Source organism: Eulemur rufifrons, chromosome 7 (genome assembly GCF_041146395.1).
Source record: "Eulemur rufifrons isolate Redbay chromosome 7, OSU_ERuf_1, whole genome shotgun sequence".
NCBI lineage: Eukaryota > Metazoa > Chordata > Mammalia > Primates > Lemuridae > Eulemur > Eulemur rufifrons.
Window position 1 is genome coordinate 52,806,451 of NC_090989.1, and position 17,713 is coordinate 52,824,163.

Below are 17,713 nucleotides of genomic sequence, written 5' to 3' on the forward strand. Positions count from 1 at the left end.
TAAATGTTGGGTCATTTTATTCTTCTTATTTGTACTGCAATCACTTCCTTGAAATTAGGGTTAATGTCTTAGTCATCATTGAATCCATAGTGCCTAGCACAGTGTCTGACACAATAAATCTTTGTTAAGTAAGAGAGATGTTATTTATATCTCGAACATTTCCGCAATGAAGATGGTATCCCCATAGGACTGATAAGAATCTGAGGGCCAGATAAGTTGAGTTTCTCACCCAAGTTTTCTTAAGTTAGAAAATGTCAACACAAAGAAAAATAACTTTCTAAATTCAAGTCTGGTGCACCTTCCATAGTACTATAGTATACATAAGCATCAGAGGTATATAAAACTATATCTTACTGTGTTTCCATGTATTCAGTCCTAGTGCTAAAAAAAAAAAAAAAATTCCACACAGAATGGTCACCATTATCTGCATTCTATTAAGTGGAATTCAATTCCCTATTAAGCAATTTCTATTTCTCATTTATGCCTATATCTGTATATCTGCAAGAAAGCACAACATAGTAAAAATGGTTTCTAATACCTATATCCTCAAAGTCCCCATGACAGGTAAGTATCCTTATTTCAACAAATTTGTATTCCATAGTAAGAATCCTGCCCGATTTAACTTTTTTGTATTTTTTTCCAGTGAAAAATGGGTGCAAAATAGAGGCACCAGATGCTGGCAAGGATGTAGAGAAACTAGATCACTCTTATGTTTCTGATGGGAATATAAAATGAAACAGCCACTCTGGAAAAAAGCAGTTTGGCACTTTCTTTAAAATCTACACATTCACTCACCATAACAACCCAGTAACTGTATTTCTAAGCATTTATCCCAGAGAAATAAAAACTATGTCTACATGAGAACCTGAACACAATTGTTCATGACAGCTTCATCTGTAATCACCTCAAACTGGAAACAAGCAAAATGTCCTGCAAGAGGTGAAGGTTAAACAAGTTGTGATACACCCACACCAGGGGATACTACTCAGCAAAAAACAATAACAACAAAAGAAAAAAGAAACTACTGATGCACACAACAAACTGGATAGATGTCAAGGGTATTGTGCTGAGTGAAAAGGTCAATCTGAAAAGGTAACCTACTGTATGATTCCATTATAAAACATTGTTGAAATGACAAAATTGAGGATATGGAGGAAAAATTAGTGTTTGCCAGGTAAGAGATAGTAGGAGATAAGGGATGTGACTACAAAGGGTTAGCATGATGGAGATGTGTATGTTGACAGAAGAGCTCTATATTCTGATGGTGGTGGTAGTGACACAAATACACACATGTGATAGAAGGACAGAGAACCACACACACACACACACACACACGCTATGCCATTGTGAACTCCCTGGTTTTGGTACTGTGTTATACCTACACAAACCACTGGCGGAGGAGGTGGTTGGGTGAAGAGCACACAATCCGTCTTTATCTTTAAATCTTCCTGTGAATCAAAAATTATTTCAAAAAATAAAAATGGGTATAAAGCCAAATGTCTAAGCCTCTGGTAAAATTTTCTACATTCTCTATAATAAAATAATACTTTCTCATTTTAAGAGCCCAAAAAGAAAGCCTAGTTCTTATTTTCATAGGGTATTTTGGGGGAAAAAAAGGAAATATAAAACAATCACACGCAAAATCATTAATTGTGCCTTCATCTCAGATACTGGTATTCCTCTCCCATCCACCTTCCTTTCATCTTCTGGCCTTTCAAATCTCATATCTTGAGCTTACTCATTTACATCTCAGTGACCTACATTACCCTCCAAAATTACTGTGCCCCCATGTCTTAGACTATCATTCCCATGAAACTGCATACTTTCTCAGAAAAATTTCAAGGAGGTATTAGATTATCTAACTCCAGCCACTCACAGTACATATGACTGACTGACTGATTAGATTCCTCCTGAAAGGGGTGTGTTTGTGTGGCTGTGTGTAATATAATATATATTAAAAATCTTCTTAGCCCAAATTAATATCAGTAGTAAAAGTTACAATGTAAGAGAGATTTCTGAGCAGAAAAATGCTCTGAATTCTCCTTGCCTGCTCTGAGCCAGCCTGCCCATTCCTCACTGCACACAAATCTCTCTCATATCACTCCAGGCTAGCGTCAGCAACTTGATACTTTACAAAATAAACATCCCAGGAAAACAACTAACATTTGCGACACACTTTGATTTACAAAGAACTTGTCCATGTGAGACCTCATTTGATGCTCATTAGATTTTATAGAACACATAAAAAGAATATCTACTTTTATCCCCATTCTAGAGATCAGGTCACTTGGACTCAGTGAAGTAACTTCTCAATGTCACATAGATGAATAGTAAGGAGCTGAACAGGGGATATAAATCAGATCTCCTGATTCCCAATCCTAAACAATGCCAAAATATTTCATCAAACCAGAGACCCCATTCTCAATCTGGCAGCAGATATTTTATAATAGTAAAAGCTAGGCAAATAGTTGATCCAATGGAACTGTTCTGATCCCATCTAGAGCAGAGGTTCTCAAAGTATGGTTCATCCCAAGATCAGTAATATGACTGGTGATCCTAAATAGAGATTTCAAAACACAAAGTCAGAATGTACTTGTATGTGCTTGAAGAAATCAAGCAAGAAATAGCAAAGAAAAGAGACTGTTTACTTCAGCTAACTTTACTACTTTATACAACTCACCAACCCACGTTTGTGAAGAGAGGGCAGAATCATGGTGCTATAACCAAGCCTGAATTCAAATAAATTAATTTAGATCCCTAGCTCTTCCACATCTTGACCAAGGAAAAGAACACCAAAGCAAGGCTAAGTACAGAAAGCCTCAGGAAGTCTTCCATGATCACCTGATTTAATCTCCCGATTCTCCTTCTAATCTATTCCCTCAAGAAGGAGTGTGGCTGGGACTTGCCAACCCTTGGCCAAAGTGTAAGGTTACATACATACATACACACATAAATAAATAAAAAATGGCTAAATAATTGGAAAGAGCCTTGAAAAGTAATCAAATGAAAGAAAGTACTTTTGATGGCAGCAACGAGAAATGCAGAGTAGATGACCCCAGGACCAACCACCCAAATAGAATCTCCCCAAACCAAAAGTTTAAGACCCACACAGTATGCAAATTAACAGTAAATGAGCTGTACTGCAAAAACTAGAAGAGTAAATAAGATAGGACTCATGATCTCAAAGTTGCTAAATAGTACATCATTTATTATTAATAGCCTGCTTTTTGATTCAAAGGTGCTCCTAACCCTCTTTTGCCCTCCTTCTAATAGGATCAGGTTGTATCAGGACAAATAAAAAGGAAGCTATTAAAGAAGTCTTACCAACACGATATTTTAGTTCTATGAATGTTTCGCCTTCTCTGCTTAATTCTGTCACTTCACATGAATAATTTCCTAAGGCAGCTTCACTCTTGTCAATCTTCAAGGAGGCATCCCCTTTTAGTAATTCTGGGACGTCCATTCTTGCACTCTTAAAATTACCGTAGCTAGTGGACTTGTTGACAACGCCATCAAAGATGTAAATTTCTTTTCCTTTATATCTCCACTTTACATACAGTTCGTTAAGGTTTTCTGCCTCTATATTATTAACAAAGCACGGGATGACAACAGTTTCATTGCAAAACGTGAATTCTACAGATTTTGTTTTATTAAATAGTAGCTGAGCTGAACCTGGAAAGGAAAAAGAAAAATATTTTATTTAATTATAGAATTCTATACTATAAGATCTTAAGTATGTTAATTTTTAAATCCTTAAGATAAAGAGCAATGTTTCAATTGCTCACTTATGTAAGCAGTGTAGCAATGAAGAGAAAACCTGAAAGATGGAAAACAGAAACAAATTATTTTAATATTAACTTGCACAACTGGTAGACAACACTATAACTTTTCTTTATTCATTCTCAGTAATACAAAGTATACATTACCATGCATCTTGGGAATACATTCAACTACTGTGCTGGAACATGCAGGTGTAGTATCTGGCTTTGGAAGCTCTGAAGTAATCATTACTGCCTACTGATATATGTAGGAAAATATTGTCCTTACCATGGGAAAATTTTGAACAGAAAATCAAACCAAATATTATATTCAGTCTCAACTGCAATACACTTCTTCTAAATAGAACTTGCTGAACTGATATGAAATTTATCTCTATCGTTATGTGGCATTTCCAAAAAAAGTGGCAGGTTCTACTGTATTTTAATATACAAAGTAAATCAGATGAACCAAATCACATCTTTCCACTAGGATGGAAAGTCTTAGAATACTAATGAGAAAAAAACATTTTACTATGGCCATGTTCTCACTGCAAAATATAGATAGCAATAGACATTTTGTATACGAGTCTTACAAAGGATTATATCCGAATGAATGGCATTTTCCTGCCCCCACATTTCATTGACACTACAGAATGACAATTCCCAAATGTATATTTTAGGTATTTCTTTCCTCAAGAAACCATAAGCCACTCAAAAAGCTAAGAAACACGTTGAAATCAAGAGCAGATACTGCTAATAAGTGGGAGTATCCTATCAACTCTTCTCAATAGGATAAACTACCAATTGTTGCCTTATAAAAGAGGGACTAGGTACATAAATGCAATCACTCCCCATTCAACTAAAATGTACAAGAATGTGGGGAAATTGTAGTTGTCTTCCATATTCTTTAGCCATTTAGTAACTCTTTTTATCTAAGTAGCTAGTTGGCTTTTCCCGAAAAAAAGCACAAAGCACTAAGAAATGTAAATAAAATTTCAACTTTGTTAATAGTTCATTCTTAACATTTCTTCCTTTTATACAAACTGGAATAAAAATCAGAGGTATAGAATATTATTATTCTAAGAACATTATTAGTATTCAATAAATGCCCATTGACTTGAACACAAGGATGCATAGTGGAATAAGAACTGGACAGTGGTCAAAACACGTAAGTACAGATCCTATCTCTACTACTTTTTATAGTATGCCACCCTTAAGCAACTCACTTGTCTGTGCCTTGGTTTACTCTCTGAAAGTAAGAGGATCAAAAACAAACACTGGGATACTTCACAGAATTGTGAACATTAAAGGAGAAAATATATGGGCAAGTACACTTTAAACATTGTGCTGTAAAAATGTAGGGTGATACTATAAAAACTAGATAATCTGGCATTTTAATGTAATGATATGGACCTTCTCTGACTAGTCCAAATTGTTCTATTTCTGGGAATTACAGTCTGAATCAACCTTGTGGACATCCATAGCTTATCTCTTCCCAGTTTTCTACATTTCTAGCCACCCAAACATTAGGAAGCCCCAGGCAAAATTTGGACTTCCAATAGCATTCTTCAAAACCTTGGAGTTGTGAATTACTTCCCCTGTGAGAGAGAATAAAGGGGTGATGATGTCGGAATTCAGAAGGAAGGCAAGTGTAAGAAAATATGGTGAAAGATTTTGAAATGTACACAAAGATTACTGGGTGTCCTTTCAACAGAGTACTTGGCATTGTTTAACAGATCCTTTGGAATGATCTGTTTCTATAGGGGCCTGTGCCTTTCACTGACTTTGACTGGGCTACATTACAATTGTGTAAGTTGTAGAAAATCAATGACAATGCAAATGATTGGTGTCCATATGGATATAAATAAATTTTGTTCAGCAACTGATTTCCACCTGGTGGAAGAGAAGATTCCAAAAAAATTACATTTTACTGCCCTGAGGATATTGTCCAATTTTGCATTTATTAGCAAATTCATTTCAGCATTCCTGATTGCCTATAAATTGTGTCTGTTCTTCCAATTTTCTTTTAAAAGGGTTTTGCCTTCTTGCTGGTTTGCTTGTTAATTAATGAGTGAAATAAAATCCTTGACATGTGTTCATTTTATATCTGTATGAATCACGGTTTTACTTTTTAAAAATTATCCTTTAAAAAAAGAGATACAAATGAAGAGCTCAGTTATCCTGCCAAACTTTTTAAGAAGGCTCTCAGTAAGCAAGAAGTGATTGGTGAACACTCCACATTTTCATAACTTATGTTTAGAAAATGATTTTTCTAAAAAATACAAAACCATTAATTGCACTGCATTGTTGGTTGTAATAAAAACATTTTACAGCTGAAGCAATTTAAGTAGAATAACTGTCAGTAAACTTTAAAGTAAAATTGACCTGGATAAACCATAATTTTAATAACCTTTGCACTAATAATTAATAAATAAGGGTAGTCCAAAAATATCACCCCAACTGTTAACTACAACTTCAATCTCTATAAACATGTATAAAAAACTATTAAGTAGTAAAATTACCTGATTTGGGGTTTTTTTCTGTTTTACCTACTGCCTTCTGATGAAATAGCAAAGTAAAGAAAAGATTTAAAATACAGGGAGCAAATAAAGGAACATAGACAATTAACATGAATAAGAAAATTCTGAATAAACAGATATGCTTATAGCAGTCTAAATCAGATAGAAGTAGAAAAATGTGACCAAGAGTAATGTGAGAGTTACAAATTAGCAAATGAAATGGGACAATTATTTTATATCAAATGCCAAAAGTACTGGACTTTGCAAGTATTGATGAATACACACTGCCAACCCAAACCATCTCAGACCACAGTTCTGAAAACAGCTATGAAGTGGCAGAGAAGGCTCAATCCATGGTAGTCACAGTACACAAGTCCAGCTTAGAAACTTTAAAAATGCAACAAACATTTGTTGAGAATTACCTGATATGAAACATTGTACTAGGATGTGGGGAAGTAACAATGAAAAAAAATGTAGGAATTATCTTTTAGGAGTTTACAATTCTCATACGGGGGATGATAAGTACTTTATATAATACAAAGTCACAAGTGTTTTCCTTTCTGTGTGGACAATATACGAAGGGCAGAAGAGTAATCAGTGTTACAAATTTCTAGGAAAATTTGTGTTGCTACTAGGGAAGCACAGAAGAGTGTCACAGGTCTTTTAATCTTTTACCTTTTTACGTGTTCCACGTAAATTTGTTCTCCTTTTTAGTAACTCCTAAATCATTGTCCTTTTTCCTCTTACCCTATACTCTCCAAGAGTCCTCCCTCCCTACTTGTTAATTGAAATTGAATACTTCAGAGGAGAATCCAGAAGCTTCCAACACTCCCCACCTATAAACTTTCCTGCAACCCCAACTATCCATGCCTCTTTCCTCCCACTTCCTTCTTTTTGCAAATGAATCCCTTTAACTGAGAGCTAGTTTGCATTTCTGCCTCCATACCTATCAATCTCAAGGACTTTCCCTAATTGAATATCAGCTTTCTAAGTCTCCATATCCTATTTATAAAGTGCTGTTCTGTTTTTTAGTATTTAAAAAATGCTTCTGTATTCTCCAACTTAAAAAAACATTCCCTCATAAGTGCCCCCCTCTTCCCTAGCATTCCAAAATAATAACGTATGTGCATTTCTTCACTCCAATCCACTCCTTAATTCTCCATCACCTGGCCTCCACCCCTTCACCCCTACTACTTCTTTCCTACTACAGCTCTTGCCAAAATCACCAGTAATCCTTTGTGAAAAATCAAATGTGCATGGTTCACTTTCTATCTTGACTTTTCCACAGTTCCTGAGCCTGCGGGAAGCTCCTTTCTTGCTTTGGTCTCTTGGCCTTTATGGTATTTCTTGATTATGAATTTCCTCCTGCTTTCTTTGTTGAAATCTATTTCTTGATTCACACTAAATGTTTGTGTTCCTAAGGGCTTCATATTCAGCAGCACCACCCCCACCAATATTCTCCCTGACTTCCATGGTTTTATCCACTTGTACATTATTTTTAAACTTAACCAGGCCCTGTCTTTCCTCTAAACCACTGACTCTGGATGGTCAACTGTCTGTTGTGCATTTCTACTTGGAGGTAGTACAGTTACTTTGAAGTCAACAATGTCTAAAAATCTACTTACCCCCTCCCTACCCTTCGCAGACATCCTTACTGGTAGATATTTTCTATTGAAAATAGAAAATTTTCTATTATCTACCAGTCAACCAGACCCAAGAATCATTCTAGATTCCTCCTTCTCCTTAGCTGTGGAAAATTCTTGGTTAATAGTTCCTAAATCCAATGTCTGCTGAATGAATGAATTAGACACTCATCCTTTCTCTCTTGAACTATTGCCATAACCTCCTAACTGGCTCCCTGCCTCCATCCTTAAGGTTTCTCCATCTCAGCCTCAATGTATTTTCAACAGTTCTCAAAATAACTGTTCTAAATGCAAATGTGCACTCCTTTCCCTAATATACTTTAACAACACCCTCCTGTCTTTTCAGGCTAAATTCTAAGTACGTTAGCCTGGAATACAAACGAGGTCCTTCAACATCCTTTCCAGCCCTACCTCCTATACTCCATCATTTCCAAACTATCCTCCTATCATAAGGACCTTCTTGCAATGCCATGACTATGCAAATGCACAGTCATACAAATGCACTCTTATCTCCGTATCTTAGTTCATGCTGTTCCTCCAGCCTGAAGAGGCCTATACCTTTCACTGGGTGTACAAGGGTGTGTAACAGTTAAACAGCACACACTTTGGAGTCAGACCCTGGTTTAAGACTCAGCTGAAACACTTCTTAGTTGTATGTATAAATTTAGGCAAATTACTTAATCTCTGTACTTCAGTTTCCTCATCTACAAAATGTGAATGTTGATAGTATATACCTTATGGAGATTTTGTTAAAATTTAGTATAACAATGAACTTAAAGTTCTTATCTAGTACCTTTCACAGCAAGTGCTCAATAAATGGCAGCTATGGTTTGCTAACTTTTGCTCTTCTTGCTAAAGGACAGTTGAGATGTTCAACCCTGCTCTCCTTCCCTCTACCACTCAACTGTATTCTTCCCCTCCTTATTGTTCCCATTTCCTCCTGTTCCAGTGTTGTCACTGTACCTACTACCAAATATTATCATTACTGTTTTACTTAACTGATATCTCCATTAGGCTCAGAGAGTAAAACAGTGACTCCATTTGGTATCCCAAGGGATCTAACCCAGGGTCCAGAGAGCAGGATACGATACACTCCTCGTGAATGCAAAAAGTTTTAAGTATGAATCCAAAGAAAGGAAAATCTAAAATTCATATGGGAGAGGATTCACTCTTCTTCCATATTTTAAGAGAATCCCCCACTGTTTCTCAATTCTATAGACTTGATCATGAAACTGGGAAGCCGCATAGTTTAATCAAAAATTTCAAGTCAGTTGTATGGTTGGATAGAAAAGTTCTTCAAAAATCATATGAATGTGTCAAAGAATGATCTTCCTAGAGGGTGCTGTTTACACTGGGTCTTGAAGAATGAGTAAGAACGTTATGGAAAAGAAAGGGATTTCTAGGCAGAGTAAGTAACATGTCTACAGCAGAATGAAGAAAATGAACAACTGAACACAGAAAATTATTTAGGCGAGCTCTAAGAAATGAGGTCGGAAAAGATGGTTAAGAAAATTGTAAAGGCTTCCCTGAATGTCATGCTTAGAAGTTTAGACTTGATAGTATAAGCAATAACAAACCACTCAGATTCATTGTCATTTTAAAAAGTAACATTTACAGAGTGTAAAGTATGGACTGAGGGTAGAAAGGGAAAGGAGAAGGGGAGACCTATTAAAAGAGTACTGCAATGGTCCAGGTAAATAGCAACTAGAGAGACAGCCTAGAAATTACAGTAATCGTCAGAAGTCAGATGTGGAAGGTGAGGGAGATAAAGAGGAAAATACTAAAACTGTTAACCAAAACAGTATGTATGACTATTAATAGTTAGATTGTGGAGTAACTACAGACAAAAGGGACCTGAAGATTTGGGGAGAATATTCTTTCAATATTTATTAAGCTGAGTGTTAAAGTACCCGTGGTACAGTAAAATGGAAATATCTAGTAGATACCAGGATATACGAATCTGGATTTAAGAAGAAAGACTTAGGAATCACCAAGAATAGAGCTGGTAATTGAAATCATGAGCATAAACAAGATTGCCCAAAGAGTTCTTGTATAGCAAATAGAGCAGGTGGCAGAGAATAAAATCTTGGGGAATAACAATATTTGTGGAGCAAATAGCCAAAGGGAAACAAGCCAAGAAGTGAGAAAAAAAGTGAGAGAAATAGGAGAGGCAGCAAAGCATACCACTGCAGACACCAAGGCAGGGTCTTAATATGGACAAAATGGATGTTAAGTGGGATGAGTAAAAACAGTCTCTGGATTGAAAATTATAACATCATTAGCTTCTTTATCTGTAGCAATGTCAATGGACCAGTGGGATCAGATGTAGATTGCATTTGGGAAGTGAATGAGACAGGAGAAAGAAGCAGCAGTGATTCTTTTTCAATTTATTTGGCAGTGTAAGAAAGCAGAGAGAGAAGGCAACAACAGAGATTGTGGAGGTGGGGACAAGGGCAAAATATTTTGGTTTTTCTTGGGGCTTTTTGTTTTGTTTTTAATATGGGTTAAAACTTGATCATGTCTGCAAGCAAAGCGGGGAAAGAGTCAATGGAGAGGGAAAGATCTAAGATGCAAGACTGAAGAATGAAGCCGATTGAGCAGGTCTCTAAGACGGTGGAGGTGAAAGAGTGGTAGCCAGGTTTTCCTTTCCCTGGGAGGGTAAGTAGATATTCTTCTGAAACTGGGTAAGGGAGGAGAATGAGATGAAGGTTGTCTGAGATATTATAGATTTGTTTAGTAATGGTGGGAGGGAAACTGAGGGAGTCCAAACCACACATCACTATTTTTTGCAGTGGAGTAGGAAGTTAATTATCTGCTCAAAATGGATGTTCAGGAATGGTGTGAGAAGCCCCAGCAGCCACTAAGATAAAGAAACAAAGCTCATGAGTAAAGATACCTGCCAGAAATCCTACCAGTTTTTGCCCTCAGAACAGGCCCCTGGCATGAAGAACTAGAGTCTCAAACTGAATTGGATTAGGAAGGAAGATCTAGTCAGATTTCTCCTCAATGGAGACTAAAATAAAGGTCTGGGGTAGACTGGGGGTGTCCACAAATTTTATTTAATTCTGACTCAAACCAATCTCCCCACTGGATTTAAAAGTGGTTTTATAAGAATGGAAGTGGTCAATTTAGAATCACAGGGGGCGGAGAAGTTTAACACAGAATTATGGCATAAGCACTTAAAATATATTAAGTACCACTAAAGGATAAAATCAAAATATCCCTACTGTCTATAAACTACTTTTTAAGTTATTAAGAAACATACAGTTTGCAATTTGTCTATCTGCCCAAGAGGGCCTTATAAAGGGCTTAGAGCATAGCATTGGCTCATACTTGCTCGACATGAAAAAAGCAATTCTAATAGACCCTGCACTTGCCAAACCCTTTGCCTTGCTTTTTAAGCTACAAATGTGATATGTATTCAAATATATATATTAATTCTCCTAGTCTAAATCTCAAACCCTGGTGTTTACCAGATTCTGAGTCTTGTGCAACTGCTCCATGGATTTGGAAAGAAATATTCAGAGGTGAGTGTAGCTCCTAATTTCTGTCTCAACTCCATGTAACTACAAAAAGGAAAACCTATTAGTCTAGGTATATCAGAATCAAATTTCCTGGGTGCCCTATATTTTTTACTTTAGTCTACAGTGATTTTAGCAAAATAGACCCAATGCTATTATTCTGGTTCTTTTATCATAGAAGAAATATCTTCATTAATATACAAAGTAACTTTATGATAACCCAAGAGTGTATTATATTAAACTGAGACATAAGATATAAAAATGGAAAAATTTTTATCTTGTATAAAAAGCTAGGACAGCAAAAACCTAAGACAGGTAAAATGGCTGTATGCAAATTGTGTCACAAAAAGAATATTACTGTATTTAAAAACAATGCCTATACTAGCTATAGCTGAATTCACTTTAAGGAATGCAAATTTAGTTTTTGTAATATGAGTGATTATTTTAGACTTTGAATATTTATCAATTTGGGGGGGAAACAACTATTTTTCATCTTTAGAACTTGGCCTTTCACATCTCCATTAACAACTCAGTGGCAAAGATAAAACATCTGCCAAAACACAGAAGACAGCATGAGCAAGTGTCCTCATGGCAGGCATTTAGTGTGATGCTTTACACACTGCTTCTAGACTGCTGGGGCAGCCCCATTAATAAGTACTTTTAAATAGACATTTACTTACTTAAAACGGCAATTTGTATTTAAAAATAATATATTCTTTAGGAGAAAAGAAAACATTTTCATCTAAACAAACCAAGTTACTACTAGACTCAGACAATAAAAATGTTTTTAAATTTACTCATGTATACCCTTGCTTTTAAATACTCACTTTGAACAAAGAAAAATCAACCATTAAAAAGACAGTTCATATCACTGTTTTTATTTATTTAAGGCTTTATTTACTAGTTAGTGAATACCACCAAAACTGTTGATGTGCTTTTAAACAAAGTATAATTGGACATATGGGGGAAATAGGGAAGAAAGGAACATAGTAATTCATTCCACATCTTGTAAACCATTACAGTGGGTTGCAGATTGCCTATAAATGGATGAAATGGGTATTTGAGATAACTTCTTTTACACCAAAGGTCACTGAAACCATAGAGGTTGCTAGGAAATGGCCTGATTACCAGTGCTTAAATGAAACTGAAAGCAAAACCAAACTTCAGTATTAATGAACGTACAAATCCACGCCTTTCTTATTCAATCTAGATCCTAAATTCAGTCCCCAATCCCTTGGTTTATAACTACTTTTGTTCTGAGACTATTAACATCTCTTCATACATGGTCCTTTTGAAGCTACATATTAAACACACACACAAATCTAGTTTATCTTATGACAGACATTATCATTTCCTCTTTTATATTCCACACCTAAAAGAACTCAAATGCATAATGCCTGTATTGTTTTCATGTTAATATTAACTAAGCATAATAAAATACTATAAATTATGAATTCTATGACTCTGTAGGGATTTGAACACATTTCTATTGTGTGTAAATACGTGCTAATTATAGGTGATCTTAACTATTACTAAAGAAGGCCTAACAGAATTCCTGTCCCCCAAAGTACCATTCCAACAGTTCTAATCTACTTGAAAATAGGACCCCTGTTTTTAAAAATAATACACGGTTTACACTTTTTACAATTCAGACTAGCTTTGAATTAGTGATAATGTATTACAAATTTATATTTGGTTCAATATGAAGGCTTCTGATTATACAACAGATACCTGAAAACAGTATAAATTTAGCTATAATGACAATAATAGCAACAAGCGTACTAAAGATGATGACAAGAAACACTACCTAACACCTACCATTTAGATAATAGAGATCTTGATTATTAACAGCTCCAACATGCCAGGATGCTTGGGGAGGGGGAAAAGTGGTAAGCAGGGACTTAAGGGCATCTTGGAAATCGCTCAAAGTCACAAGCCTTTATGAACAGCACACAGGCTAATAATCCCTTTAAAACCCAATTAATTTAGCATTCTAGGATAAATGTAACAATTGCTGTTACTGGTGCTCAAGCGCAATTCTAAATCTTACAAAAAGTTCACAGAAGGCTCCATAGATGTGAAATGTGACAGGCACTGTAGAGTCACGAATATCCCTATTCCTTCCTCATGTTTTACAGATGAAGCACTCGTTTTAAAAAAGCGAAATGGATTCCAAAAGCTTGGGGTGGAGTGGGGGGCTCCTCTGGCGTTGAAAGACACCAACTCCTACTCTGCTGCACACATGTGTTTCGACTCGAGGTTACTATCTTCATATTTCAGACGAAATCTGGATTACTTTTAAAAAGGTTCCCCCAAATAAAGTAGGAAAACTTCAACGTACAATTTGGAATGTACGTATTAAAGTGGCTGATGGGGCGTGGGGGGGTCACGAAAAGGAAAGAGTTTCCAGGAAGCTTATTTCTAGGATTAAAAACAACAACACAAAATACGTGGCCGGAAGATTCTTCTGATTGAATGCCGAGTTGGAAATTAAACTTGTGTCCTTTACTTCCCCTTTGCTCTTGCATTCAAGTGGCAGGCAAACAGCAGAATCCCCTTCTTGTGGACTTCGCCAAAATGCGCACTTCCATCGCAAGAGGCCCGGCCCTCCCACTCTCCCTCCCTCAACCCCGAAGGCGTGTAAGCAGAGAAGGGAGAGAGGTGCGAAAGAAGGGGGTCCCTGTCAACTGCCACCCCCTCGCCTCCAATCGCGCCTTTTCTTTCTTTACAGTTAATTTTTGCGCGACGTGCGGTTTGGAGTCTTCCTGGATGTGCGTTTCTGGAGACAGAGAACGGGGTGAAGGAGATGAGCCCCGCTCTCCCCCAGGGGGAAGAGGAAGACTGAGGAAAGGAAGGAAAGGGGCGCCCGATTCCCCGCGGGGCCCTCCCACGTCTTGCGCCCCTGCCACCTTCTCCCGGGCGCCGCCGGGCGGGTTGGGGCGCAGCCCACACTCCCGCGGGGGCGAAGAGACATCAGCCGCAGGGCTGGGGGCGAGGGAGGAACCACTCACCGCAGCACGCCGAAGCCAGCAACAGCGCCGCCACCAGGGGCCACATCTCTGCGCCCGCCGCGGGGTAGCCGCCGCCGCAGGTGTCTGGACGAGCAGCCGCCGCTGTTCCAGGCAGGACCGACCGCCGCCACCCGTCACAGGCAGGACCCGCTGCCCAGGCTGCCCGGCCGCGCGCATGCGCGCTCTCACCGCCCCCCGCCTGCTCCCCCGCCCGCGCGACCCGCGCACGCGCACTCGACCCCGCCCCGCCGCCGCGGCGGTTGACGCGGCGCCCTCCCCACTTGCGGGCTCGAGTCCCGGCTCCCACCCGCTCCGCTGAGGCCGGCTGCCCGCTCCGGGGTGGTGGCGCGCGCCCAGCTTCCTGGTCACGTCCTGGCGCACCCGCCGCCCTCTGGGGTCCGGGTCCTCGCCCGCCGCGGGAGGCTGAGCGTGTGTTCCCACGCTTGCGGGGGACCTCATCGCAAGCGCCTCTTCGCGCGGTTCCCTTCCAGCCTCTCGCGCAGCCCTGGGCCCCCCTGTCCTCCCGCCACTTGCCCTCGCCTCGCCTTCGCTCCCACCCTCACGCTTCAGGGACCCGGCAGGCGCTGCTCCCCGCGACCGCGTAGCCCCAGCCCCCGCACCAGTCGCCGTCCTCCCTCCCCTCCCCGGATCCGACACCCGCCTGTGTACGTCGAGCCGCGCGCTCCCTGGGCGCTCGCCTGCACCCCTTCCCCCGCGCTCCGCCGCCCGCCCGCGGTGCGCCCCGCGTGGGCGTCTCCTCTCTCCCCTCGCGGTGCGCCCCGCGTGGGCGTCTCCTCTCTCCCCTCGCGGTGCGCCCCGCGTGGGCGTCTCCTCTCTCCCCTCGCGGTGCGCCTCGCGTGGGCGTCTCCTCTCTCCCCTCGCGAGCGGTGAGCCCGAGGGCGGCGCGCGCAGGGCCGGGGGGCCGGGAGGCCGGGAGGCCGGGGGGCCGAGGGGGGGGGGGGCCGGGCCCCTGCCCGCAGGGAGCCTCCGCTCTCTGCCCCTCGCGGGCTCCGCGCTCTGCTCCGTCAGCCGCCCTGGCTTTGTTTCCGTCCGAAGCGGTTCTTTCCCTCTTTCTCAGTTGGTTCTTTAGTGTCTTCATCCTCTGAACAGGGTTAATCAAACAAGTTCCATTCGTGATGGTAAACATCTTAAAATGTGGTGAACGCTGAAACCGCAGGGACTGTGAGGCTTCATTGCGAACAGGCATTAGCAGACACATCCATGACATCCCTACCAGCAATGTCATTGAGCCCGGTGTCTGACCGCACCATATGCAGTCTTCTGCTCTGTGTTTGGGTTTAACATGCTTGAAAAAGGGTTCGAAATGTGGCTCCCAGCCACAATATAGACAAGGCCTTTGAATATATCGCTGAATCACACAGGCCACATCATTCCTACGGAAGCAAAACCCTTGTAAAGCTACCTTTAACATTTATCCTATCTGATGAACTCTCTTGTCAAAATGTTAGGCTCTGATGGCTGCTCTAATGGGGTTGAGTATCTTGTCCACTCCCTTGGTTGTTTTTCTCTTACCTGCTGGGAAAGAAAGCAATTTCCCACCACAGTACCCCACTTCTGCAAATCCTATGTCCACTACAATAGCCCACTTCTGCAAATCCTATACCCACCACAATAGCCCGCTTCTGCAAATCTTATACCCAGAGAGTCTCCTAAGCACCCCATTGTCACAGTAATAAAATCCAGAAAATAAAATTTCTACTGTCTGTGATACTCTGTACCAGTGTATTGTATACTATAGAGCTCTTTCCTGTTGTCATTTTATGTGAACATTTTCCCCACAGCATTATCAATTCTTTAAAATCAGAGAGAGTAGCTTAAGTATTTCCTCCTCCAAGACTTTCCCTTGAACTGGGCAAACAGAAGGGGTCTAATAAATGTGTCAATGTGACTTGAGGCAAGCATTGCTCTAGTGAAATTTGGTTGTTTTTTTTTTTTAATGATGAAAAAAGAAAGAAAAACAATTGTCTGGCAGACATCTCCCTAAAACAATGCTTAATAATTATGGTGGCAATGATTTGAATGGCAGCCTTGACACCCTGAGGCAACCAAAGGGACTGATCCATTCTCCTCCAAATGCTGCTTATATGGACACAAAAGAATCATCCACCAGACTTTGAGCATTAGGGACATTGTGTATCACAGAGCAGCTGGTTGGCTAAATAAGGCTGTCAGCTGTCCCTGAAACCAACCAACCCCCCTAAAGCTGAAGAATGACTAGAAAGGACTGTCCCCAACCTTCAGAGGTAGAGATCTTGTGATGCTCTATTTTATACTGGGAGCTACTGAGGCTATAGGCTTAATGTCTTTTTGTGCAAAAAATGGAATGGGCTTAAATCAGGTGAATGAGAGGCCCCCTTGGTGATCACTGTTCTTGGGAATCTAGTTGGGATATGTATTGGGGAGTGGGGGGGTGGGTGGCAAAAGGAGGCCTCTCCCAGGAGAAACAATCCAAAGCAACCTGCCTGGGTTTGGCTGTCTTCTCTCTGAGATAACCTTAAGCTTCTTTGTCCAGTATCTAACCATTTTAATGGTTTTCCTTTTAACGTTTCCAGGCATTTTTATTTGTATGTTGAGCTCATCTTTACATCTTTACATAAGGGGTTTATTGGGTAGAGAGGGAGGGGATTATACATATCAGGACATTTTGAACAGAAATAGTACACATTAACTATATTACTTAAATTAATCTTCATAACAGCCTCAGAAAGGCTAAGCATTATGATCTCCATTTTAGAGATGAGGAAACAGAAAGAGGCATGATGCACACTTTGCCTACAGTTATTTGTGATAAGGCTCTCTCTTGTGAATGTCTCTCTTCCTCGTCCTCTTTTCTCTACTTTTTCTTTTTAGCCTACAACATGAAAGTTGTTATAGTTTCCCCTTTACAGATGAGTAAACTCACAACCCCCAAACAATCATTGTTATCACTTTCTAGATGAGGAAAGTGTGGCTTGGTCATAAGCTCAGGAAGCGGCTACAGTTGTACTGAAGTCTCCCTGAGTCCCAGGTGAGTGACAACATTCACAAGCTTCCTTTCTCAATTCATGACCAATTCCCCTTTGCCTCACCCTTTCAACAGTACATCTACTTTTCTCTCTCTCCCCAAACTACATCTACATCCTACCACATAGTAGGTATCGATATGATATTGTCTGCAAGTTTATATAGATACATTTGTATCCTTATTGTAATTTTTCACTCAGCAAATATTTTTGGCCCCATGTTGGTATGCCATGCAGT

General features: G+C 39.9%; 1 protein-coding gene across 1 annotated transcript in view; it reads right to left on the reverse strand.

The window, feature by feature from the left end:
- The window catches only part of CD47 (CD47 molecule), a 53,055-nt gene extending 38,464 nt beyond the window's left edge, over window positions 1-14,591 (reverse strand). The window contains exons 1-2 of the mRNA XM_069472576.1: window positions 14,453-14,591; window positions 3,325-3,672 (exon numbers count right to left, since the gene is read on the reverse strand). Coding sequence (XP_069328677.1) covers window positions 3,325-3,672; window positions 14,453-14,498 — 394 coding nt within the window. The 5' untranslated portion in view covers window positions 14,499-14,591. The remainder of the gene's footprint in view (window positions 1-3,324; window positions 3,673-14,452) is intronic.
- Window positions 14,592-17,713: the final 3,122 nt, after the last annotated feature.